The sequence below is a fragment of the Osmerus mordax genome, chromosome 3 (assembly GCF_038355195.1).
Source record: "Osmerus mordax isolate fOsmMor3 chromosome 3, fOsmMor3.pri, whole genome shotgun sequence".
Classification (NCBI taxonomy): Eukaryota; Metazoa; Chordata; class Actinopteri; order Osmeriformes; family Osmeridae; genus Osmerus; species Osmerus mordax.
In genome coordinates this window covers 4,530,881-4,558,345 of record NC_090052.1, presented here as the reverse complement: position 1 = coordinate 4,558,345, position 27,465 = coordinate 4,530,881, and the positions used below count along the sequence as shown (strand labels likewise).

Here is a 27,465-nt window from a genome sequence, read left to right as displayed (position 1 = left end):
TCCACAGCATTTGTTACCTTCTCCTTCAACTTTTATCAACCTGCAGCAGCAGACTGTGACACATATGGATATTTACATGTACCATTGTACGAATAAAGTCCTGATTGTGAACAGTAAAACTATGATAAACAACTATTTTGGGTAGTCTGACACATGGCCAACATCACTTTAAAATCTCGGTCCACGAGCTCAGAGACGTTCACTTGAACAGGGTGTCATTTCATGACTCAGATCACACCCCTTCCTCAGTGCGTGCGTTTGAACTGCCTGCTCACAGTTGTTTATTAACAATGCAGAAGGGTGGACAGAAACTCTTATCTAAGACACAGCGCAGGTGTAGTTGCTGTTTTCAGTTGCCTACACCACGAATCAAGTAATTTAAGTATTTACCAACATTTAGATATTCGAGAAAAGGTAACTTTTTCACTGACGGCTATTTCCCGACCTTCAATCAAGTCAACTGATATCGCTATCTGTTCTTAAACGCCGTTGATTCATCTGGACCGCTATATCTTGCTTCCTGAGATTACAGTAAAATCGACTGTTGACTTTCTGAAGCTCCAATTCTTTTTTGGAATGGCTACTGGGTAGGCCTACAAGTGCAAGCCTAATAAGCACCTAATCTTGGGATTCAAACTCAATTGAAAACTGACTTGAGGATTTACCTGAGGAAGTCTGGAGGCTTTCTGGATTCAGGGTTGGTAAAAACCTTTCTAGAAACGTCACGATGCCCGATGTACATTTTCGCTTTGTCTTCGTAGTCCTACTGGTGTCATGGGTGTCAAGCCGGACGCTGGACGAATGTATGGAATCCAATCCGGTTGCAATGATGAACGTTGTGCTCCTTGAGGATGAAGGCTCTGACTGGAGTTTAACATTCGTTGAGGGCGCAGTTATTGAAGCTATTGAACAGGACAAGAAGCTGAACGAGGCCGAAAGTATTTTTTTTTTTTTTATAAATCCTAAATGTCATTTATCATTTTGCTATAAGTTTATTGCTATAATTACCAAATAGTTTAGAAACTCTAAATGCTAATTTAAAATAAAGTCATCAATATTGCAAAGTGTGCTTGATAATACCCTAAAACCTATATTTTTCAATGAATAAGCATCTGAACCAATGAAAGCATAGGCCTATAATTATACTTCCAAACAAGTTTATTAAGTTGTATCCTGTTTCTTTTGCTTTAGGTCTGAATTTAACCCTGACAGCCAACTACCGAGGCTTCAACACGACCCTGTACAGACGAAGAGGTTGTGGAAGCAGCACCTGTGAGGGAGTGGAGATACTGAAGTCCCTTCATGTGAGTGAAGTGTGTGTGGGGGACCAACATGGTGGGTGACTGACAATACTTCACCAGATCTCTACTGTAGTTAGTCACAGCCATAGCACACCAAGGTATCATTTTCCTGGTGCTGCTGAAATGCATGTGTCAAATAGACTTTCATTTATTTAACCTATGGTGTTAATGCCTGTGGCGGGGGTCCTCATTTTGGTTGTTTTCTAGAGGAGCGGTAGTGTGGGATGTGCAATGCTGGGCCCTTCCTGCACATATGCCACGTTTCAGATGGTGGAGTAAGTATGACGCACCTATCACAAGCTACCCACAAACTCACTCTTCAGTTCAAGTACTAACCATCAATGCCACTGAATTATAGTCAAGCTTGTCACTGGAGTAACTGGCTAAGCAATAATATGGGGTTGTCAAGGGAATTTTTTAATCAGAGAACTCCATGTAGTATTAGGATTATTTTGTTTAATTTAAGATATTCTAAACAAAATAGTTGCTACTAAAATACTGCTTCCACAATACTACTTTTAGTAAGCGCCTACACAGTCTTCTTTATGGAACTAACTCTATGATAACTGTCATAACTGTCGGCTATTACGGGACAACGTTTACGGAAAGTGGACGCTGCTATTTATCGTCTTAAATATTTGCATAGGCTGATTATTACTAGTTTATGGCTTATCTGTGTGAGATTCAGACCAGGTGAAGATGTGGTTGTTTATCGTTCTGGTGCTCTGCAATATCCTGTGCTGAACGGTAACAATACATTCGTTTAGTTTGTCATCTATCTTTGAACCCATCTTGTGTCTGCCTTTGGTTGAGCTATGTGTGTTTGGGTTGTATGCTCTATAGTGAGACGATTGGTCTGACACTGAGCATCCCGGTCATCTCTGCTGGGAGCTTTGGTTTGTCATGTGACAACAAAGCAAACCTGACCCGCCTCCTCCCACCAGCACGCAAGATATCCAAGTTTTTTGTTAAGTTCTGGGAATTTCAGAGCCCCTTAAAGAGCGACTGGCAGATGGCATACGTCTACAAGAAACCAGATCCCACTGAAGATTGCTTCTGGTGAGAGACACACACACTCACTCACGCACACGCTCTCTCTCATACACTCAGAAAACAACACATTTCTTCACTTCCTCTCTGTTGTTTCACCAGGTATATCAATGCTTTAGAAGCCCCTTCAGCAGAGTTCGCTGTGTCACTAGACCGAATAATGCTGCGCAGCAAAGATGATCTACAGAAAGCCCTCTTGAATGAAAATAGACATAGTAACAGTGGGTATTTTGTTACGTCTCTCATCTCCTTTACATTCATGTCAGCATCAGTGACTGTTTCAACCATTTTACCTGTTTGTATCGTAGTCTTCATTCTGTGTGGAACCCCAGATGACATCAAAGACATAAAGAACAACACAAAGATTAACCCGGACATCGTCTTCATGCTCATTGACATCTATGAGTAAGATGGTTTTAAGTACTTTTAGTTTTTTCTTTTTTTAACTCAATATACAGTGCATGCTCGGTTTCTCAATGTTAGATGGTTGACAGTACCAATTTACACCACAGAGAAATGTACCGGATAATGCTGTTTTTCCACAATCATGAGCAAATCTTGATGTCATGGTTGGCCCTCCTATAAAGTCACAGGTACCACACTAACACAACAGCCAGCCCGGGCATGGAGAACGTCCTGGTGCTCACCTTGCCTGAGAGGAACTACAGCCAAAGCTCTCGGTGGAGAGTCCCCAATGACACGGTCACAGTCTGTATTTTTATTCTATGTCCATCTCCTCCCTCCTTCCTTTGATCTGTTGTTATCGATTTCCCCCTCTCCTTCTTATTTTGCTTTTTTCTCTCTGTGTCTCCTGTCACAGGAAATAAATGACTATGTGACAGGTTACCATGATGGTGTGTTGCTGTTTGGTCATGTGGTCAGAGAGAGGATGCTTGCTAAGATGGCAAAAAAAGAAGCAGGATTATTTGGACGTCCCATTCCCAAACCACAGAACCCCTTCAGGAATCTCTCCTTTGAAGGTAGGACTCAGGACATGGCTATATCCACCAATTGAACTTCCACTAAGTCTAGGTTCTTTTCCACCAAGTTGAGCTGCATAACCAGGCCAAAGTATCTACTAGTCTTCCTCGCAGCCCTCAGTAATGTCAGGGAGAACTGGCATACTGTACACCTGATCAGCAATTTAGATTTTTTTCCATTCACCGTCAGAGGCCAATGCAGCCGACATAGTAATCTCTAAAATCTTTTGTGATTTATTTTACAATAAAGAACTTTAGGACTTGTTTGTCACTTTAAGTCAATTTGACAAGAAAAACAATTCTCACTATTACAGTATTAAATAACAGTAAAACTGTCTATCCGTCTGTGTGTATTTCTGTGTGTGCGTGTGTTCAGGTATGGGCGGACTGTACGTGCTGGATGAGAACGGTGACAGAGACGTGAACTTCTCTGTAATCTACACCACTACCAACAACGAGGTCAGCTTCGATCCACAGCTGTCACAATAGTCAAATTATCTCCTTTTCGGTTAAACATTAGAAACACTTTTTACAAGGTTGTTGAGTTACAGTGTGCAGAGTGTGTGACTCTGTTATACGCACTTCCCCTCCAGTACAAAACACTTTTTGTGTTTGACACGTCAACAAATGAGACCAGAGTGGAAGACCACTACCCCTCTCTGTCCTGGCCAGGGTCACGCCTGCCTGACGACAAGCCTGTCAGGCCAAATGATAATGGTACTGAATAACCACTGCTTCTGTGAACATGCAGGACACTGTAATACACACCCTACAAGTGGTTGGATTGGGCAGTACATCTGAGCAGTAGGCTGTGTTGTGGAAGGTGGTGTGGATTCATATTCTGGGTGGATATGTGTATTTGTGTGATTCCAGACTTGCAGTTTCAGGATATCATAGTGATCGTGTTGAGTGTCAGTGTGGTGGTGGTGACAGCCATCGCCCTTCTCTTCTACAGGTACGTGCACACCACTCTGTGTTCTCAGAGTACAGTACCAGCATTACCTGACAACATGCCTTCATGAGAAAAGCATTTCACTTTTGCGGTCTTCCATCCTGCCTTCGACACTGTTAAGGGATTGGTTCAGTGTGCCGACCCCCATCCTCCACTCATTATAGATATCTTAATAGGAAGGATGGAAGGAAGTAAGAAAAAGACAAAAAAGGTTGGCTTACTTACCTCCTATTGTGGTGCAGGCAGAACAGGAAGGAACGTCAGAACCAGAAGAAGTGGTCCCACATCAACCCAGAGCTGCTGGGGCCGCTGGACGGGAGGGAGGTGTCTCTGAAGGTGAGCTGGCCTGCTTGGTACAGATGGTTCTCTTCTAATCTTAGACCAGGTTCTATTCTAAAGTCACATTAATAATGCAGTTTTTAAATAGACTATAGATTGTTATTGATGTGTCCAGATAACTGTGTGTGTGTGTGTGTGTGTTTTGTGACAGATTGATGAAGATAACAGGAAGGACAGCATCTACCAGATCCAACGGGCTCGCTATGACAAAAAGGTCCCACAAAAATGCTGCATACTTCCAAGCTATATCTAAAACAATATGAAGAGGAGACAGTCATGGAGTGTGCATGTGTGTGTGTGTGCGTGTGTATTTCAGCCTGTGATCCTGAAGGAGCTCAAACACACGGACGGTACCTTCAGCGAGAACCAGAGGATCGAGCTCAACATTGTAAGACTTCAAACATTGTGTCACCTCCTCTACTTACGTCATTATATAGCAGTCTTTCCTTATTTATGTATTTATTGCCAGTAGATCAAATTTCAACATCACACACAATTAATTTGCCAACTACTGGACACAGAACAACAGGACACATGTTTGAATAATGTGGCATGGTTGGCTGCAGTACCGAAAGAGACATCAAAAATATAATATGAGCCACTAGAATTTGAACTTCCTTTTTAGTGGTTACATTCCCATGTTCTTCCTGTCAGCTGTTCCTTGATCCAGTGGGCATATTCGGCAGCTGTACCTGCTTGTTGGCCAGAGCCAACCATGCTTATCTGAATGAGGTTTTGACCACACATACTGAACACACATTTCATAAACGTACGTGTGTTCAGTGGTTTGGTGATTCTATCAAGGAATCTTTTATCTCTGTAGCAGTCAGCAGTGAGGTATATGGGCCCGACCCTGAGACCTGCCACAACTGGGTGACACTGCAAACTGTGGGAACGAGCGTGGGGAATCATCGTGACTGGGATGCCTTCATTTAGACTGACATATGTCCACACTTCACCTGCCCTCTTTCTCTTCCTCTCTCCCCACTTCTCTTCCTCTCTCTCTCTATCTCTCTCTCTCTCTCTTTCAGCTACTGCGTATCGACTACTACAACCTGACTAAGTTCTACGGGACGGTTAAGTTTGAGTTTGGCGTGTTCGGAGTGTTCGAGCTCTGCGAGAGGGGCTCCCTCAGGGTGAGAGGGGGCGGGGTTAAATGGGAGGGGGGCGTGGGGCTATGGAGTGGAGATGTTTATAATAGTTATAAAAGTGATGTAGTTCCCATATGTAAACTGTTTTTTAATTGTCTGTTTGATAAGCACCCTGGACATTTACCCTCACGTAGTACTCAAAACACTAAAACTTTAACAAGGCCCCAAATAGTTGATAAATGTATTTTACAGTTCTAAGGGGGCCCTGCGTTATACGACAGCACACAGGTATAAACTGACCAACAGTAATGTGTTTTTTTTTTTCTTCTTTTTTTCACAGCATGTTCTCAACGATAAGATCTCCTATCCTGAGGAGACCTTTATGGATATGGAGTTCAAGATATCAGTCATGTATGACATAGCCAAGGTACCCTGTTAATGCAGAGCTCTATGTTTATAACCAAGGTTACAGCACGTATACAGTATATCCATGTATCTTCTGTACACTGTATAATGTCTTGTACATAGATAATATATCCGTTGTTACGGTGTAGTACAGAGTGAACCCAAACGCAGCACAGATACAATGAGGTGATTTATTGGGGTGTAGTCTTGAGTTGTGAACCAGCGGGTCGGCAGGCAGACAGGTACTGGGTACACGGATGACGATCCTGGGCACAAAGAAAACAGGTTTTATATAAGGCAAGTAAATCAAGCAATGCTTGAGGGTCAAAAGCGCATACTACCACAGTAGCTGTGACAACGATCTGACGAGGAGTGGTTGGAAAGCCGGGTTGAAGTATTGCAGGATGATGATTTAATGGGCGGCAGGTGTGTAGGATCTAGGCAGGATGATACAGGCAGGATGGTACAGGAGAACTAGCAGGGGGTGTAAAAGGGACAGGGACCAGGCCGTGGCTGTAACATCCGTGACATTGTCGGTATGATACTAGTTAGTAGTGTGAAGACACTAGATACTGATTTCCTTTACTTATGTGATTGTGAGTCTACGCTACCTCACTGTACCTCTCCAGGGAATGTCCTATCTTCACACCAGCAACATTGTGGTCCACGGACGGCTGAAGTCCACCAACTGTGTGGTAGACAATCGCATGGTGGTCAAGATTACTGACTTTGGCTGCAACACCATCCTCTCTCCAGGCAAAGGTACGGCCCTCTGACTGTCAATATTGATTAGTGCTGAAGGGGCTTTGAAGATGTAGCACCTCCATACCGTATTTCTTCAAATAAACACCGCCCTCGAATAAACGCCGCCCTCGAATAAACGCCGCACCAAAAATGAACGTTGTGTAATAAACGCTGTCCTCGAATAAACGCTGCACCAAAAAAATCTGAAAACGGTTATTTAATTGGTTAAATTCAACCCCAGTATTTATTACACATGTACATAACTTTCTGTTTGAAAACTAACGTGTATGAACATTTAGGCATGCTGCTTCAGATTTCTACACAATGTAGAACACCTGTATTTGAGACAGTTGTACTACCAACGCACACCTAATTGATAGCCAATGAGAAAGGGAATTGCCGCACTCATAGACAAACAAAGAATAGACAGGGAGGTCAGCGGTAGTAAATGAAACCTGCGTTTTTAGCAGCATGATTCATTTGTCTCAATGCCAGCAACAAAGTTGTCTATGGCTGCACTGCAGCTACAATTCACGAGATCACCCTTACTAATTAAACGCCGCCCTCGAATAAACGCCGCCCTCGAATAAACGCTGCACCAAAAATGAACGTTATTTAATAAACGCTGCAGCGTTTATTTGAAGAAATACGGTATATCCTTTTCAGAGATAGATAAAGATACAGTACAGAGATAGAGAGATTTGGAGATAGATTTATTGTTCAGAGATGAGATACATATAAACTGCATGGACATAACAGGTCCCTTCTGTTAGAAACCATTGAAAATGGACTGAAAGCATGAGAAAACTTCATGACACTGTCTTTGAAAACAATGAAAAAGCCTTCATTGTCATGACACCGTCATAATAAACCATTAAAACACCTTCCATTTCAGGATCTAGCCTTCGTCAGGGAGTCAAAGGCATTTCATTTAAAACGTGTTGGAGAGAAAAACATTGCTTTTTCAAAAGACTGCTTTAAAAGGCTTACACTAGTAACAAAGTCAGTGACCATGTGATTGAGCCTTTTGTCTCTGTGTGCTCCTTCCCTCCTAGACCTATGGACAGCCCCGGAGCACCTCCGCATACCGGGCACCTCCCAGAAAGGAGACGTCTACAGCTTCGCCATCATCGCCCATGAGATCGTCCTGAGAAAAGACCCCTTCTACACAAAAGCCTGCTCCGACCTCGCAGGTAAAGATCACACCTCAGTCACCACCAACCTTAGAAGAAACTCTCTACGAGTTCTCAGGAATGGACAGGAATAGTGAAAAAGCTCCATCTACTGGACACCATGTAAAATGCAATCCTCAAAAAGTTTGAATCATTGGCATCTGTTCTCATTCCGAAGACTTGAACAGGAAATGGGTGGTTTTATTTATTTTTTGCTCAGGTTTGTGATGCAATTCATGAGGAAACGTATTTTGTTGTTTGGTTTCAGAGAAGCTGTTCAGGGTTCAGTATCCCAACGGGCCTCTGCTCTTTAGACCTGACATCAGCTTTGAGGCAGCGACTGAGAACGAGACTGAGGTAGCACATAGCGAAAATGGCTGTGCCTGATGTGGCTTAAGATCTGTGACGGTAGATGGTAATTCTGTTTGTGTGTGTATGGGTGCTTGTGTGTGTGTGTGTGTCCCACAGCTGTACATGCTAATAAGGTCCTGTTGGGAAGAGGACCCGGAGAAGAGACCAGACTTCAAGAAGCTAGAAGTGTCTCTGGGCAAGATCTTCAGGTACACACAGCGTAGTGCATGTGTACACTACGTATGTGAATGTGTGAGCGTGTGTGCATAGGATATAACCGGACACACTATCACGTCAAATATATCCCAAATGCGGTTTGTCTTCCCAGCAACCTGCACCAGCAGGCCAACGAGACTTACATGGACAACCTGATCAGACGTCTGCAGATGTACTCCAAGAACCTGGAGCACCTGGTGGAGGAGAGGACCTCCCTGTACAAGGCTGAGAGGGACAGGGCTGACCGCCTCAACTTCATGCTGCTGCCTGGGTACACGATCGAGCTCTGGGTCCTACCTAAGCTGGGCCATGTCGGGGAAACGACTAGAATGTTTCTGACTCCACCTGTCTGGTGTAATTGTCGGTTGAATACGAATAATTTGCTCTCGGCACGGATGAGAGCGACAGGGCCAGACTATTTCGTTTCGACCCCAATAAGGCCATCTTTCCTCCCAACCCCCCCATAACCTTTCAGACTAACTTATGCCTTCCAAACCCTCACATCCCTGCCCCTCCCCCACCCCCCCGCTCTCTCCCAGGCCGGTGGTGCGCTCCTTGAAGGAGACAGGCTGTGTGGAGCCCGAGCTGTTTGAGGAAGTGACGGTGTACTTCAGCGACATCGTGGGCTTCACCACGCTGTGCCACTACAGCACCCCCATGGAGGTGGTGGACATGCTCAACGACATCTACAGGAACTTCGACAGCATCCTGGACCACCACGACGTCTACAAGGTGGCTTCCTGCGTTGGGACTGGGGAGGGAGCGAGTGGGGGTGGATTTGCGAGGGGTTTCATAGACTGACGAATCGATGATATCTGCAGTGACGTCATGCTGTATGCTACTGTGTATCCAAAAACAGATGTGGCCCAGCTCAACGTGGGTTAAAACGACGCCTGTTGTACTCTCTTTTCTTTTATTCTCTCTCTGTCTCTCTCTCTTGCTCTCTCCCTCTCTCTCTCTCTCTCTCCCTCTCTCTCTGTCCATCTCCCTCTCTGTTAGGTGGAGACAATAGGCGATGCATACATGGTGGCGTCGGGGTTGCCGAGGCGGAACGGTAACAGGCATGCGGTGGACATCGCCCACATGGCCCTGGACATCCTGGCCTTCGTAGGGACCTTCCAGCTGCAGCACCTCCCAGGCCTGCCCCTCTGGATCCGCATAGGGGTGCACTCAGGTACCCCGCTGCACCTCTGCACACAACACACACATTCAGAAAACGTACTGTACTAGTTAGTTTGGGAGCAAGTGCTGCTTACACTCCAGTGGAACTCACAATACGACAGTATTATTTATTGATTCTGTTTTGTTGACTTGTTGTTTGTATTTGACTAGGATAGTTTGGTCCCATGTAGATATGTAACGGTTTAGAGAAACTGTAGGGAATATTCGAGACGCGTGTTACTTTTCTGTTTTTATCAAGGATCATTTGTTCTTGCTGTGACTGTGGATTGGCTGTGTTTTCAGGTCCGTGTGCAGCCGGGGTGGTGGGGAACAAGATGCCTCGCTACTGCCTGTTTGGAGATACAGTCAACACTGCCTCACGCCTGGAGTCTACAGGCCTGCGTAGGAAACACACACACACAGTATCTTACACACACACACACACACACACACACAAAAACATACACGCACATAACTCTCTATCTTACACACACACACACACACACACACACACACACACACACACACACACACACACACAACACAACACAACACACACACCTCACACACACACACACACACACACACACAACACAACACACAGTATCTTCAGCAGATAACCCCATCTATCCTTTGTCTCCAGCTTTAAGAATCCATGTCAGCCAGTCCACCATCAACATCCTTCAGAGAACAGACTGCCAGTTCCAGTACGAGCAGAGAGGAGAGACCTACCTCAAGGTCACTGGGTTTCCGCGCCTCTCATTGTCTTATGTCCCAGCTCTTGTTAATTGGTGACTATGTACGATATACTGTTACAGATCAACCAAGCCTGTAGTGTATGTGTATGTGACGTGTGTTTAATGGGTGTGTGTGTGTGACTTAGGGTAAAGGCAAAGAGATGACATACTGGTTGACAGGAGTGACGGGTACAGAGCACAACCTACCCATGCCCCCGACGGCGTGAGTAAACTGGGACAACTGATGAGGATTTTCAAATGCTACATTTAAAACTCCTTGATATAATACCATATGTAGTCTATATGCAGTAGAAATTACGTTCAGTTACTTAGATGACGCCTTATATGTTGTACTATGAACGTAATGATTATAATATTGAGTGTGAAGTATTGGCGATCACTTCATAGTCCAGCAAGAATCCTCCTCTCCGGTCATCATCGTGCCTGTTGTGTGCCCAGGGAGAACTTCCAGCGGCTGCAGCAGGACCTAGCGGAGATGATCGTGTCCAGCCTGGAGAAGCGGGGCCCAGGGCCCGAGGGCCCGGAGAAGAGGAAGACCCTGTCCACCAGGATCCGCCGCAGGGACACCGCCAGCAGCCAGGGGGATGGCCTGCCTGAGTACTTTCACCTGGCCATCACAGATGACCCCAGCACCTACCTGTAACCCAGCACTAACCTAGAATCCCAGGACCTACCTGTAACCCAGCATTTACCTAGAATCCCAGGACCTACCTGTAACCCAGTATTTACCTAGAATCCCAGGACCTACCTGTAACCCAGCATTTACCTAGAATCCCAGGACCTACCTGTAACCCAGTATTTACCTAGAATCCCAGGACCTACCTGTAACCCAGCATTTACCTAGAATCCCAGGACCTACCTGTAACCCAGTATTTACAAAAAACTCAGCACCTACCTATAATCCCAGCACCTACCTATAATCCCAGCACCAACCTGTAACCTTGCATTTACCTATAACCCACACCTAACTATGATCCCAGCACCTACCTATAGACTGCACAGTGATGGGGACAGTGCACCGTTGTTAGAGTTTGATGGAAGTTGCAAGATTGTCTGAGATACATCTAAATCACATTACCAAAAGCATTGTGTAGTGTTTAGACAATATAGATGCCAATATGTCCCTAAAATGAGGAATGAATGTTTCATATATGACCAGGCCTGGACTGGTAATCTGGCATACCGGGAAAATGCCCGGTGGGCATTATTATTTTTTTATCAACTTAAAATTGGCCAACGCCCAGCCCATAGAGAAGGGACAGCGGCCCATTTGTTCATTTTACATACTGACACTGGGCTGGCCCAATCACATCTCTTAACTCTTTTGATGTACTGGTGGATGGTGCCCGACCGATTGTGGTGGGCCGGTCTGAGTAAAAATGCCAGGGACATTTTTTTGTCCGAGTCCAGCCCTGTATGTGACTGATTGTAGCACTTACGTATAATAGTGACTTTATATGCTTCAAAATGCTTAATGAACGGTTTTTTTGGACAAAAAGATGTTTCCAATTTGTAACGAGTCCATGTGGTGAACAATGAACTTTATCCTGATACCTTCATTCTCCTGCCTCCATTGTAATCTTAAAAACTGAATGTGGTCCTGTGTGTGTACTGAATCGAAAACATCTCATATCCTCTTCTGTATGCCAGTCCATACCGTTAATATTACAGAAGAAAAAGTGGGAGACTTATTAAAATAGCATGTTTAATGTTATATTAAATATAAAAACATACTACGAACAGGTAAGACATATTTTGCTTAAGCTATACGCTTGTGATTGTAGTCTCGAAGTCACCTTGGTTTTAATCATATATCGACATGATACAAAGTAAATATCAATTGGTGCCTATTTCAACTTGTAATAGCAGTTTCCCCCAACAGAATGCTTTTCAAATCAAATCAAAATGTATTTGTATAGCCCTTTTTACACGCAAGCATGTCGAGGGGTTCACATACGCCCATAGAACTGCCCCTCAACCAACCTAAACCCTCAAGGAAGACAAGGAAAAACTCCCAGAAAAACTCACTACAGGAGAAAAAATTGAAGAAACCTTGGGAGGAGCAATTCAATGAGGGATCCCCTCATTGAATTGCTACAAGATACAGGAATTTTTGTATTTTGGCTATATTGACTATATTACGTAGATGGAAAAATGCAGTTCTGGTAATTTGCTTAATATTTTCATCAAAGGATGATGACGATGATGATTAAGATGACGAAGAGACATTGACTGCTGCCGCAGAAAATGGATGCAGAGAATTATGTATGGTAGCTACTGGTAGTTCTCTCCCCATGTACTTTTATTTACAGGCTTGTGTGGAATTGTCAGTTACACTGACATTATGAGAATAATGAATATAAAAAACGATTTGCACATTCTGATCCTGTTGAACAGAGCATGGATGCAGTATACAGTGATATGTTCATTTAATGGCAGGTGAATTCTGCATGTGGAACTGTGAAATGTAATGCAATCCCATGTATTCCCAGTTACAAGTAAATGAGTTGTACAAATTGCACCTCATGAAGAATTGCCAAAAACTGACCAAGAGATGGTGTAGGCCTACTTAGGGTAGAAGAATAAAGGATAATCTTGAAAAAGATTTACTGGAACACCAGTTACAGGAGGATGCATGTAACAGGTGATGTTAATTGTAGAAACAATAATCTATATCAATATTAATTGTTGAATTTGCTGAATTTCTATTTTGACCAAGAGATGGTGTACTTAGGGCAGAAGAATAAAGGCTGATCTTGTAAGGCTATCAACCTGCCCCCACCTCTCATATTGTAAAATCTTGAGTTACTGGATGGAGTCTCAACTTGATGGCTCTCACACATCATTGTGTAACTTACTGTGGCATTGCTAGTCATGTTGATAAGTAAGGGTCAAGATTGTGGTGTTATTAGTTGTTTTGGGTATAAAAGGAATTGTGAAGCATCTGTGGATTCTTGATCTCCTGAGACCTTCTCCTCAGCTCTGGCTTGTCCTACTCCTTCTTCCTCACCTCTTGCTTTCTATCTAGTTTACAATAATCATGGTAGAGTGGGTAAGAGTTAACCTTCATTGATTTCATTCATTTGTAATATGATTATATTATTATATTATTTAACCTTACTTTGACCATTCTTGCTCTGATTTAACCCATAGAGTCGAATAACTGTAATTCCATTGGTATTGGCATTATTTGGTTAATGTTAATACACTGTTCAGTTTCCCATCTTCCTTCAAACCATAGGGGAATTAGTTTCAGTTGTTTGGCCAATATTGACCCCCTACAATGTTGAAAAAGATTTGCTGAAACACCAGTTACAGGATGGTACATGGTCACAGGTGAATCATGTAAATTATAGGTACAATAGCCAATAAACATACTCATTGTTAGATTTCTATTTGTAGGCAATGAAGAAGGCCAAATACAATTTCAATTATTTGTCTTTATTTCAGTGCCAAAAAGCATTTGGTCAGTTCTGAGTGCACGTCCACGGCGAGTAACATTAGCGATGTTGGCCTAAGGGCTGACAATGTTGCTAAAATACATTACAGATTGTGACGGGAAACGGTAACGTTAACCTAGGTATTCATCAGGGAATTAAAGCACATCGAATCGCAGTCTTAAAATCCTCTCCCGGCGTATAACTAAGCGAATTAAATTTTGTTCGAGATCGGTTGGCTGAACCAGGAAAGGATATCCCTAGTCTGCCAACGCTATCAGGCTCAAAAAGAGGGAGGGGATAGATAAAAACGCAGAGTTTGGCATGGAAAACCTTCTAGCGAGCAGGTTAGTTTCACGGAGTAAGTTACCATGGAAACTTACCAAAAGGTTTCGTTACCTCTCTTTCTGGAACGGAAACCTCGGAGTAAGCCTCTTTTCAGGGTTAAACAACTCAAAGTTTTCACTAAACCTGCTACCTGGAATACCCCCCAGGTGTACATAGTTGGGATAAGTGCACCTTCACGGATTTCTTAAATAGACCATGGTATCGATTACAAATTCACTGATGCAGAAATGGAGAAGACGCGTGCAGCATATTTTTCATCCACTGAGCAGAAATTAATAGAGATGTATGAGGAGGTGAAGCATATTATTTGCAAAAAGGGGAATACGGCAGCCGTTATTAAACAGCGAGAACAAGCCTGGCAGACAATCGCTGACCGACTGAATGCGTAAGTAGCCTATTTAAAAATATGTACTTACAAGGAAAGTTGTACACTCTGTTTTAATTGCTTTTAATATGCTTGTTTTATGTGTTGGTTTTATTGCTCTAGGCCTATCTGTGTTTATGTGCTGGTTTTACTGTAACGTCTCTATGAGTAGCCTACCATGCAAAGCATAAAATGTATTATTATTAAGCCTACTTTCCCTCAAAAGTGAGCAGGGAATTAAGGTTCCTCGGGAAATTTACCCTAAAGACTAGTCCTAATTTCAAACCCTTACACCATGCTAGAATATGTTTCACAACCATATGCACAAATCTCTATAAGATGTGTCTAATTCTAAATATCTTTCTACAATTAATGTTCATACAGAACAAACATGACTGGACAGAAAAGATTGTGGCAACAAGTCAAAATTAAATATAAAAACATTTTGCAGTCTGGTAAGTGCCTTAACAGTTTGCAAATGGTATGTAGAAATTACTTGCACTATGCCTGCTCACATATTTTATCTAAACTGATTTTAGCAGTTAAGAAGAAGGCTCATTTGTCTGGCACTGGGGGAGGGCCACCAGCTCCAGGCTTCACCCCAGCTGAGGAATTGGCCCTGGATTTAAATCAGGGAGGCCAGTGATGGAAGGGATTGAGGGTGGGACAGCTACAGACTGTTCCACCTGCAGAAACTGCCCTCCTTATCCATGGTACATTTTCCAGTACTGCATATCAAACACAATTACCCATTTATACGGGCATATGTGGACTGTCTGACCTTGTTTTGCCTTGCAGTGTCCGGGGAGACAGTTACACTCCTGCCACCAGGCGAAGATCCAGTGAGTATTATTCATTAAAAGCACAAGGCTTGGCACATCCTGTCAATAAAAAGTCTATTCAATATGGCAGGGGGAAGGAACTTCTGCCATATGGGATGACGAGGAGACTGTGTCACTGGATTCCAGAAGGCCTGAGGTATCATGTAAATCATATGGAAATGCATATTTAGCCCCTAATGGATGAGAATTCAGTTATATAGCACTCATAATATATATTTGTAACAGGATCCAGACGCAGTACAGCTTGACAGCCAGCCTGGCAACATAGTACGTATGGGCTAAAGGAAATCTAAATCATGCACAATTCCTGCTGTGCTAATGAATGGTTTACAGACTTCACAAACTGTCAGATGTCTGTACACGCAGCATCTAAAAAGGCAAATCGAGCTGGCAGATGCAAAGATTGCTGTAAATAAGAGGTGTCTCCAGGATCTGGACCTTGATGTACAAATCAAGAACAAAAACTAGAAAAAGAAGTAAATGACTTCAATCCACACTTTTGCATATCAGTAAAACAATGTATTTATTTTGTCTCTCTCCCCAGCTTGCCTGAGAAGGACAAGAAAATAAAGTTTTTTTATGTCAAATAATTTATATATTGGTCTCTGACTAGCCTGCCATTTATGTTATCTGGGAAGATTGCTGCATTGTCCCACTCAATCTCCGGTGCCAGTGCAGGACCCCTTTCTCTCCTCAGACAGGCAACATTATGTAGGACAGTGCAAGCTACAGTGATGTCACATGCCCTGTCTGGGGTGACCCTCAGGTGGTGGAGACACTGAAAACGTGACTTTAGAAGGCCAAATGCCATTTCAATTCGGTCCCTTGTTCTTGCATGGGCAAGATTGTACCCTTGCTGTGCTGCTGTCTGAGGGTCTGCTAGTGGAGTGAGAAGTATGTCTCACAGGCATAACTGTTGTCTCCCAGAAGAACACCAGAGAATTCACCTGAGAATACAAAATGTAATCATTACAACTACACAAGTTAAACCTTTGATGCAATTGTGTTTATCAGTGAAATGTGTGTGGCATACCTTGTGACAGTCGCTGGGAAATGGTACTGGACCTGAAAACTCGGGAGTCATGGACAGACCCAGGCCACTTTGCCTCCACATTGGTGATCATGCAGGAAGCATCACAGATCATCTGAAACGATGCAATGTTGCCTATTCATTACACATTTAATGCACAGAATGTTTGGCTAGTTGACAGTAATTACATAATTTTTACCTGAACATTGATACTGTGGAAGGATTTTCGATTGACAATCTCCCTCATGGGCCCCTGAGGGGCGTTTAATTCGGATGTGTGTGCAGTCCAGCGCACCAATGACATTAGGGAAACCTGTAACGCAAAATAGTCTGAGTATTTGGTGACTGTTCTAACGTAACGCTTTTTGTAATCTATAATTCATGTTACCTGCAATCTTGTGGAAATCCTCCTTGATGTAACACATTCTTCTACCTTTATTCAAGGTTTCGGCATCTCCCACGGCATATAAAAACATGCCGCTTGCGAAAAAGCGCAGTGCTACACAGACCATCTGTGGGATGGTGAGAGCATGGCTTCGCCCTGTGCGGTGCTGAATTTTGGGACCCAGCAGTCTACACAAGTAACGGATCCCATCTCCAGAAAACCTATACCTCTCATGCAGGTACTCGTCCGAAAAAGCCAAAGGGTCAGATCTGTCACGAAACACCCTCTCACGTCTGAAAGCACGTCTCAGTATCCGTGCTTCGTCGTCCAACACGTAATTAAGAAATGGACATGCCATGGTACAAGAAGAAACACAGGTGAATAGGACTTTATATATCGCCTTCATCAATGACTTTATTGAAATCACCCTTGCAACTTCGTCAACCATTAAAAACTGCAATAGTAGGCTAGGGTTTAAAATCAAACTTGTGACAGCAATAGTGACAAGTAATGCATGTTAATAAAAATAAATCCGAACACATTCAGATGACAACGGAATAACTGTTAAAAACGTTTATTTCGGATCAGAGTGGCAGCTGATTTAACACGAGACTCCAGAATTAATCTTAGCCTGGCTGTTAGCCTGCTCTGGAGCAGGCTAGCTGCAAAGAATCTCCATGGTTACTTGGCTGGGTTTAATTCAACCTGCTTTCGTGCAACCAAGTCAAAGCTAAATTCATCCAGGATAATTTGAATATCCCGACTTAATCCCTTATCCTGGTTTCGTGCAATAGCCCCCTGCTGTCTCCACCTTTATTAGTAAACCTTTGTTGTTTCGTGAGCCCTGCCTCGTCTGTCTCCTTGAGCTTGGGTTCTCCCTGCACCTCGTTACAATGTATGTATAGTTAGACCAAATGACCTGCTTCTATACAGTCTCTTTGATGTTGAATATTTATCTTAACCAAATGCAGGGTTTCAGGCAGCACTTTTCAGTTAAGGCGGCCGCCTAAGCAACACACGCCTGCCGCCTTAACTACGTTGTACGCCGTTGTCCTGTTTTCTCCCTTCCATTTCAAACCGTTCCATTATTTGTAGATGTTTGAAATGTGTGTGTTAGTTTATTAAACTGTCAATCAGTTTCTACAAAAATGGGTGTATGTATTGTTTTGTGTCAGGGTTCTGTTTCAAAATACCTGTCAACTGTGGAGAGTTGTATTTTACTCTTTTGAATACAACACAAATAATCAATATTGTTTACGAAATGAACTAATCTAAAAATAATGTACAGTATATTTCAATTAAAACATCCTTTAAGAAAGTTTTCATTGGAATCCAATCTACTTCATGTCATTTTTGATAATACTCACAGTAGCAGCACATATGGCAAAATATTAATATTATCTTGCCTCACCAACACAACACATGACCAAAATAAACACTTGAAAAGCATTACAGAAGCACACGTTACGAACAAAACACAGACAAGACAGTTCACTCAGTTGGAGCACTGTACAGTCTTGGTGGTCACCAAGGCTGCGTCCCCCAGCTCAATTGCAGGAAGTGGGATCACATGTTCCCTCACAGACCTGCACATTACCAGGCCCCCCTCCCCCTGACCCCCCTCCCCCTGACCCCACTCCCCCTGACCGCCACCACACCCTGGGGAATCCCTGCCGCAAGGGAGACCCTCTTCCTGGCTGAAGGCTGTGTGGTCCCCCCCACCGTTCATCTGGGGCCAGGATTGAGGACTTCCCCTCTCCCTCTGTAACACCACCACAGAACCATGGTATCTGGGTCTGTCCATAGATGGATGGGTTTTATCTGGAACCTCCAGACCTGCCTCTGGGTCATCTGGAGAAGGCACAAGAGTCACTGTGTCAGCACTATGTTTAGGAGAGAAAACAAACTTGGTCCAAAACATACACACGACAAAAAAGCAACCTGTAGCTCCTGCCTCAAACTTTCATTCACAATGACAGTTTGTCGTTTCAGTTACTAATCAGACAATGCCAGTTCTGCAACCCAATCAACTGTTCTTTGGCCGAATTGTTGTGCTTTGTCCCCCTCAGGAACACAGAGGCTGCAGTTAGGTTGTACTAATGAGGAATGTAATGTCGGTATGTCTATCTCTGTATGCAGTCAGGCTTGCCCAGTAACAAACTATTGTGTCAACAGCACAGTAACTGTGTGCAGTAAAAGTGCATGGGTAGCTAAGCGTCTCAGGGGAGACAATCACCACACTTTCGCAATGAGTAATTTCAGAAACCTTGAGACTTGCGTTAGCTCCCTTGCATTTGCTGTCTTGTTAGCTCTCGTTACTATCTATGCTGGTTCAATAACGCACTGGAGCCTGGGTTAAAGCGTGTCACGTTTAACACGTTCAGTCACGCGTCTGAGTGTGTTTGCATGATAGTTGGGTCAGGTGAGAACCTCTGTGTCCTCCTAAACCAGCGGATGTGTGCTGGCTGTGAGAGAGCTGCTAAGGGCCAGGAGGCGTCCCCTGAGGACCAAACAGAAAGGGGAACCGAAACCAGAGGTTCTGAGCTAGGGAAGAACGTCAAGCTTCATCTATCTGCTGTACCAAACTCCTTACTTACATTCATCTCTCCTCTGATGGAACAATAACTGACTACAGCTGGGAGACATTTATTTTATGGGATGTTTCCCAGACATGGAATTAGTGTACGGCATTTGTTTAATTGATAACATTCAGTGATTTTCAAGTATTTCATATTTCAGGTGTTATATTGGTCTGGACTGTTACTGTACATGTACTTTGATACAGTTTCAATATCGTAATCGACGTCATTGTTTTTGTCTCACCTGCTGAGTTAGTGTGTGTGGCCCGCAGTCTGTATATGATGAACCAGAGGCAGAGAGCCAGGATGGAGCAGTTCACCACCACCCCGACAGAGACCCACACAGCCAGGCTGAAAGCAGGGTCTCCCATGGTGGCCGAGGCATCCGTTCCCCACCTTACCACAGGGGAACCTAGAGGAAGAAGGCACATGATACCCTCACAACAAAGCACTCTTTATATTATTAGCCACTTAATACAAGAGAACAATCATCTCTGAGGGAACTGAATCTGATGATCTCTGTCAGTCATTATCTGCATGTCAGCAGAAAGTCGCTAGTCAAGAGACCACACCAGAAATCTAGACTGGAGTGGACACAGCTAGGTGTGCAGACCTAGACTGACAGAAAACAGAACACTCACTAACCTGTGGCTGGCTGAGGCCGAGGCAGGGGTCTTCCTGTGGTCTTCCAGAGGTCATCTTGTGGGGTTGGAGAGGGGACACAGGTGACGAGTAGTCTGTCCCACTTCTTGCCACGAGGACAAGCCTCCCTGCTCATAGCGATGGCAGGTCAGGTGACTGGCCGTCCACACAGAAGAAACCTGCTGCCTCTCACCTCAGAGAGAAGAGTCTGAAAAAAACATACAAGTGGAGCCATGTGGACGCTGAGAGACACAGAGAGAAGGGAGGAGAGTAGTGGAATAAATATAGCCCCTCAACAGACGTTTCAGTTCTGCTGTTTTTGCAGGAAAGAGTGAATCACTGAATGTGTCCCGAGAGAGCAAGAGAGAGAGAAAGAGAGAGAGACACAGAGGAGTGGAACAGGCGAGATGATGGTGGTGGTGGTGATGTTGTGGAAAAAACATCACACTGCTGTAATTATGAAGATGGAGAAATGATTATGGATAATATGATTGAAAATGAACCTCTTAATCACCTTTATTACTTTTATACGCTACATTACTGAAAACCAAATTCAAAGCTGTTGACTGATTAGAATTGCCACTAAAACATAAAGGCCAAATGTGGAAGTCCAGATAGATAGGGTTTGAGTGCAAGAGAGAGTATGTGTGTAGGTCTCTCCTATGAAGGACTACAAAGCCCAGATATTGAGAACTACACACGCCCAGGGTTCTAAATTAACTTTTTTGATCACCAGCCAATGTGGCTGGTAACCTACCAGCCACATTGGCTGGTGATCAAAAAAGTTAGTCAATCAGAATTTCCACTAGCCAAATTCTTTCCGTTGAAAATAACAACAATTATGAGTTTCACTGAATGCATTTGATCATTTTATTCATATTGTTGCCATGAAAAACACATAATATGAAGTAAAACGAAGCACAGAAGTAAGATGCAAGGGTATGTGAAATCACCAACACGTGACTAAGTAAGGACACGATTTATTGTAAATGGCTAAAACGTCCATTCGCGTCATGAGATTGACTCCTGCCCATGCATTTACAGTAACGTTTTTGTCCTAAGCAGAACATTAAGCACGCCCCTACCCGTTGCCTCAGGTCCGCCGGCGCAAACACCCTAAAAACCATCAGTACTAAGCACCGGACCTGGGGTGACAGGGCCTTCTCTGCTGCCGCACCCTCCCTCTGGAATGACCTCCCTCTCAATATCCGTCTGGCTCCCAATATAGCACTATTGAAAAAATCCCTCAAAACTCACCTTTTCAACCTCGCCTTCACCTGAACATCCCCTGCTCCCTCCCCTCCACTATTAGACTTATATGTTAGTTTTCTTTTTCTGTATAATATTCTGTTTGTCTGTTTTGTTCAATCCTTTGTCTTTATATTTTACTGTTGTCTTGTTCTGCTTCCTCACACTTGTAAAGCAACTTTGGGTATTGAGAAAAGCGCTTTAAAAAATGAATTATTATTATTATTAATTAAACCGACCTAATATACTCTTTAATAAGAACAGTGTTTTTACATTACAGAAGACTGTCAGTAAGCAACATAATTTTTCTTCCGCGTAGACTACATGCGGCAATCCTTACAAAACATGACAACATTTTCATTGTCAAACACAAGCCATTCCCGACCCGTCAGCCATTTGTCATTACATTTTCTTTGTTTCTGTAGTGCTATCAATATCCTCATCCCCTGCCTCGTTCCTCTTCTCGCTCCCAGAAGTTTGTCCTAACCACCGCCGCATTAAGTAAACTTTTTACTTTACTACTCTAGCTAGCTCTTATTAACTCCAATGATCCTCTATGCTTCGTTTTACTTCTTCCTTGCGTTTTCTGGTGGACGCTCCGTTCGTTTCCACGGTTTCTCGTGCTGGTTTCACTTCTAACTGCGCGCAGGCAATGGCCGTATAAAACGTTATCACTTAGCATTACGGCACAGTGTTCATGGGAAACTTAGGAAGTACTGCTAAATGACCTGCTAAAGTACTGGATAAATGACCGAGAACCATGCCGAGATCAGAGCCTTATGTATCATTCATGTAATGCCTCATGTATCACCGGCCAAACTGGCTAGTGAGTTTTCATTAACACCCGCCAAAATGAATTTTAACCCGCATTTGGCGGGTTGGTGGGTGTTAAGAACCCTGCACGCGTCACACATCAGGGGACAGATTTATGTCCTTAAACTCAGTATCCCTGTGCAGCTGGGCTGCAAGGCCTCACGAGGGTCCTGGAAGGGGAAGATAGAGGAAAAGTACTGGCAATGTAAATTCTGTGACAATTGACCAACTGGGTGTGAAATACATAAATGCATCTGTGACCAGATATAATGCACCAAAGACAAAATATGACAAAATGATGGAGAGTAAATATATAAGCGAATGTCCAGAGAAAAATTCCAGTCAGACTCTGGGGTCTACTCACATTTGTTGGAATCAATCCTTTGTGTTGGATTCGAATAAACACTTTGCATCATACTTTGCTGCTGTTTCCGTGCTGTTTTACATTTTGATATTGATTAAAAACGTAGCTTATTATTTCTTTGACAGTGAGGTGGTGACACACCGATACAAGATTCGGGCTACTAAACTCTGTACATCCTGTGACAACAATGTGCAATTTGGCTAGGGGCACAGTTTAGATTTTTTTTTATTACCAATAAACTCAAGTGCTGTATGAGTTCATACAAACAAATACAAAGTTTGAAAGACATTCATTTCACATGTACAAAAACAAAAACACAGGCATCGATCATGACAGTGATATTGGCCCTGAGAATTGCATTGTGATGATAGTTTAATTCAAACAACAGTGTTTCTACGCAATCTCAACAATAGATGATGACTTGTTACCTCATTACAATCAAGAGCATACGACTAATAAACAGGTCTTGGTTTAGGCCATGGTTGGAAACCTCAAACTCATAAAGCGTCCACTAAAATGAAGGCTTCATTGCAAAAGGACAATCATTTAGGTGAATACAGCAGCACCTCATTCCTATGCCCAAGGCATGTATAGTTCAAAGTAAACTGATCAGGAAAAAAACACACATAGGCAATAAGCATCACACACTGCTAGAATTCTTGATTTCAAACCGTTGATCACTATAGCAACGTGGCCCCTGAGGACGTTTCCTGATAGCCGCGCTCCACTCCCTCCATAGTCCTCCCTTTCAGGGGGTGAAGAGCAGGGGCTGCATGTCTGTGAAGGTGAAGTTGTAGACGAGGGGCAGGCCCTGGTGAGCCGTGCTGTTGAAACCGTCCCAGGAGAAGGGGGGCAGGCCGTGCTGGGTGGTGGGGCCGTTCACAGCCTCGGCCTGGAACTGCTCGGCCATGTGGTAGTCTGTCACCTGGAGAGAGGGAGGGAGAGAGAGGGAGAGAAAGAGCAAACATGTGAATTCAAAATTTTACAACAATTTCTGGTATATATTTTATGGGCATGTTTCATGCTTTATTGGACAGCGTAAGTGAAGTGTGACAGGAAAGGCAATGAGAGAGAGAAAGCCATCAAGCCATGCAGCAAAGGGCCCAAGCCAGATTCAACCCCAGGTCACTAGGGTAAGGTCTCAGCCTACACGGTGCACACACGTTTCCGGTGAGCTACCAGGGCAGCACATTTCTGGTTAATTCTGGTAGAGGTCATACCTTAGTGTCATAACACCCTCCTGGACTTGGGTGTGTCTGCTTCAGGTCATTACGACAGCAGATGGACTTGCAAGGGTCTCCTTTGGAGTAGGGGTCATTTTTGTAGTCTGAGGAGGAAAACAGAGCGACGTAAAATGGTGTCAAACTAACCAAAGAAATTCACAGAAAATAATCAAAGAAACTAATTTACGATGAAACGATGAGAAAAAACGAGTCTCTAACCGTTGTATCTCATGATGTATTTGAGGGAGTCCAGGTCTTTCACCCCAGCCTGGTCTCGTCTGAAGATCTTGGCCCGTGGGCAGAGGTCATAAGAGAAGTCGTCTCCATACTCGTCCCACATCTTACCGTAGCCACTCAGAGCGTAGATCCTAGAGTGGAACGGGATGTTGTAGGAGGGCCAGTAACCTGAGGAGAGAAAAGGGAGAATGAGAGAAAGTCGGAGAGCCAAGAATGTGTCAAATAGAACTCCAAATGTCGAATTGAATTTCAAAATATGCTTAATCACGTTGTCAAAAGTGCCCCCCCCCCTAAAAAGTAATTTTTCTGTTAGACTTTTTTTTTTACCCTTTATAATTGTGTGTGCAGTCTACAGCATGTCCTGTGTAGGGTGTGTGCGGTCTATGTGCATCTCACCCCTGCGCAGAGCCTGCGTCTGGTCTGAATACTCCACCAGGCCTGGGATCTGCTCCACCACAGTCAGAGCTCCATCCTCCAAGCTGTGGCCCAGCTTCACTCTGCTCCTGTCCAACACCATGTACTGGTTGTTATAGGTACCTGAACGGAAGCAGGCACATGAGAGTGACATTTAATGTTTGTCTCAGAAAAAAGGAACCAAAACTAAGACTAAAACAAAACCGCAATGTCACTCCAAAAACAAACACATACATGTCTATGCTGCTATACCCCCTCCCCCCTCCTCCTCACCAGAGTTGTATGAGGCGAAGGTCTTGGCCCACTGCTCCCCGGTGTTTGCCAGGGCATGTGCTAGCCGGACCCTCTGCCAGGCCAGCAGGCTGTGGGGGGTGATCTGGGAGAAAAGGGAGGAGTTGAAGACGTTGTTGGTGGTCTGGGTCATCATGAGGCCGTTGCCCAGCAGGTAGAAGTCATCCAGAGACACTAGGAAGCCTGTGAGACAGGAAGGTGGGGGGGGGGAGCACAGGGGGAACAGAGAGAGAAAGTAGTTAGAGGCATTATTCATTGCTCTTCTTCAGGGGATGTTTTGACATGGGCATTTCTTACCAGGGTAGCTGCTGAAGGATAGTTTGCCAGTGGCGGTGTGGGGTTCACTGACACGGAAGTCCCAGTGTTTGTAGATCCGCATGGTGGCAGCGTAGGTGTACCAGCTGGAATGGGCAAATAGCAGGTTCTCAAAACCTGGCAGCATCTGCATATGTAAGGGACAGATGGTTGAAGGTCAGCAGGCCTTAAATAGAAACACTGAATATGACTGAGTACATTAGGATTGGGTGGAAAAACAGCTAGATATCTTGCTGATGGATTCATTCATCCTTGGTCTATATAGGGGATCCTATTCAAAATAACATAGCTTACATGGGAGATTAGTACATTGTAAACGAATGTTGTCTTGTGTTTGTACATGGCGTCAGTGATACCTATCCTAGGCAGGACGGAGTAGGCATGACCGCTAACCTTGATGAGGGCAGAGCAGTGACCCATCCCTGGCAGTTGGAAATCACGGAGAGGAGGTTTGGTGTTGGGGACCAGCGCAGGGATCAGGTCCAGCAGGTCGCCTACAGCGTTCAGGAACTGGACCGCAAACAGCGACAGAGGCTGTGGAGAGGCACACATAGCACAAATGTACGTATAGAGCAATTGCATTTATTTGGATATGTATGTTTTTGTATCCATCCATCTCTTCACATGTTTCAGCCTACCTTCTGGCCTTGTTTTTTGGCCCAGTGTGCCACCCCTGCCTGGAGCCCATCCATCTGGGCCACTATGAAGCCAGTGTGTCTCCACAGAGGGTCGCTGCCCTTGTTTAGCTTCACCTGCTCTCTGGTCCATGCATCCTGCTTACTGACACACACAAGGGACACTCCGTGTAGTCATTGAGAATCAAAAGCCAATGCTGATATGAAATGGAGTGTATGAACTAGATGTCTTTACTGTGGTTGTAATGCTTTCTGTTGAGGTGAAGAAAGTGGCTCACTTCATAAAATCCTTCACTGGTCCTAAGACCTTGGGGTCCTCGATGATCTGGGGATACATGTTGGCGTAGTGGCTAATCATTTGCCTGTTGAGAAATGAAAAGAAACCGGAAAAAAAAAGAAGTGAAACCTTTATATCCATATGCATACGGCTATGTGGAAAATCCCCTCCCTGTCTATCCTCCCAGAAAAATATTAAATCAGTGGTGTAAATGTAGTCAACAACTTTAAGGAAAAACAACAAAAGCAGCACTCACGGGGCAGTGAGGAAGCCTTCGAGGAAGCCTGCCAGGAAGAAGGTGACCTCGTCAGACTCGGTGGTCTCTCCATACCCTGCCCGCAGCTCCAGCACACTCCAGCCCGTGAGAGAGAGGCTGTCGTTGAGGTATCCATACGCACCACCCTCCTTCTCCAGCACCCCCTCCTTCAGCAGGACTAACTTGTGTGTGGCGTCCCAGTACACTGTGGCTGCTGTCATCTCTGGACAAACATGTCAACAATTCACCTTAGTAAATCTGCTATGTTCTACCACTATTGGTGCATTGTACACTAAACTCCAGCTAATGGAAAACGCCCTGATAGTAATGCTCTCAGACTCGGGAACTGGGGATATACAGTAGTTCTGGACTGCTATGAGGAGTTTTTCTAGCAGGTATGAGATTGATGACTGGGGCTGCCTGCGAGGGAACACATCTACATAAAAATAGCAGCGTTGTTGTTACAGTGTCGACTTAAAAGGTACTAAAAGGTATGAAATCTGAATTACATAAGCAGTCTGACATATGGAGGTTTCTAGTACAGAAGAAAACATAAAACCAGAAATGGAAGTTCGAATTAAAGTTCCCACCAGAAGACCGATATGTTGTAACTTGTAAATAATAATATTAAATATATATAGAGCTAAATAAACGATAAAGCACACAGGTGCAAAGAAATTCTTTAGCTTATCTTGTTTAGAAGGAGATAGTTGGTTTAAGAATATTTTGAGCTTTTTAGCTCGCATGAAGCCTACTTACTGTTAGGGCTACCGCTGGTGAAGGTTATAGCCACACCGAGCAAAGAAAATATACATAGCCTCCTCTCAAAAATCATTATAGCCTAACGCGTGAAAATGTTTACAAGACTGGTAAGAGCAACCTCGCTCACAATCTGTACTAGCAAAAACACAGGACTGAAAGCATGAGGAAGAAATGAAACTCGGAAAGCGCATACAAGTTTCCTCAAACCTAGGTTCGCTTCTTTACTCATTGGCAGATCCGGGGGTGCGGAACTTGTCCCGATTGGTTACAATCTGGGATCGAATGGGAAGGGAGTAATTCCATCTCAGAATATTCAATGTAAAATCATGATAACAATAAAACACACTTGAAGCACACTTACAAAGCAATAAACCCGCATGAACAAACTGTAGCAAATAATTACATTGTACAACATACAACGATCATTCGGATCAAGCCCAAAATAGGTATTAAATCAAAATAGACGTAATTCAGAACAAAATA

General features: G+C 43.9%; 3 protein-coding genes and 1 long non-coding RNA gene across 4 annotated transcripts; 2 read left to right on the top strand and 2 right to left on the bottom strand.

Annotated features, from left to right (window-relative positions):
* The first annotated feature begins 727 nt into the window (after positions 1–727).
* Positions 728–12,248, top strand: gucy2ca (guanylate cyclase 2Ca). Its single transcript, XM_067232640.1, has 27 exons — positions 728–938; positions 1,192–1,304; positions 1,509–1,576; positions 2,145–2,360; positions 2,454–2,572; positions 2,660–2,756; positions 2,939–3,059; positions 3,172–3,331; positions 3,708–3,790; positions 3,925–4,048; positions 4,205–4,286; positions 4,526–4,619; positions 4,774–4,836; positions 4,939–5,010; positions 5,654–5,758; positions 6,054–6,140; positions 6,748–6,880; positions 7,918–8,055; positions 8,303–8,391; positions 8,503–8,594; positions 8,714–8,872; positions 9,141–9,333; positions 9,601–9,775; positions 10,066–10,164; positions 10,406–10,500; positions 10,646–10,722; positions 10,959–12,248. Exons 1-27 carry the CDS (start codon positions 728–730, stop codon positions 11,161–11,163), a joined length of 3,270 nt encoding a protein of 1,089 aa, XP_067088741.1. The 3' UTR covers positions 11,164–12,248.
* Positions 12,249–15,624: 3,376 nt separating this feature from the next.
* On the top strand, positions 15,625–16,105 carry LOC136940407 (uncharacterized). The gene is made up of 3 exons (XR_010876389.1): positions 15,625–15,647; positions 15,737–15,778; positions 16,056–16,105. It is a non-coding gene; the product is annotated as an uncharacterized lncRNA (long non-coding RNA).
* A 2,045-nt stretch (positions 16,106–18,150) lies between these two features.
* Positions 18,151–20,385, bottom strand: LOC136941112 (uncharacterized). Its single transcript, XM_067233518.1, has 3 exons — positions 20,151–20,385; positions 19,750–19,917; positions 18,151–18,777 (listed from the first exon to the last, which is right to left on the bottom strand). The coding sequence occupies exons 1-3, from the start codon at positions 20,281–20,283 to the stop codon at positions 18,422–18,424; spliced, it is 657 nt and encodes a 218-aa protein (XP_067089619.1). The 5' UTR covers positions 20,284–20,385; the 3' UTR covers positions 18,151–18,421.
* Positions 20,386–22,797: 2,412 nt separating this feature from the next.
* plbd1a (phospholipase B domain containing 1a) lies at positions 22,798–27,115 on the bottom strand. The gene is made up of 11 exons (XM_067233256.1): positions 26,980–27,115; positions 26,221–26,443; positions 25,966–26,049; positions 25,691–25,832; positions 25,446–25,586; positions 25,035–25,179; positions 24,720–24,920; positions 24,429–24,569; positions 24,015–24,200; positions 23,793–23,899; positions 22,798–23,497 (listed from the first exon to the last, which is right to left on the bottom strand). The coding sequence occupies exons 1-11, from the start codon at positions 27,053–27,055 to the stop codon at positions 23,321–23,323; spliced, it is 1,623 nt and encodes a 540-aa protein (XP_067089357.1). The 5' UTR covers positions 27,056–27,115; the 3' UTR covers positions 22,798–23,320.
* Between the last annotated feature and the right edge of the window lie 350 nt (positions 27,116–27,465).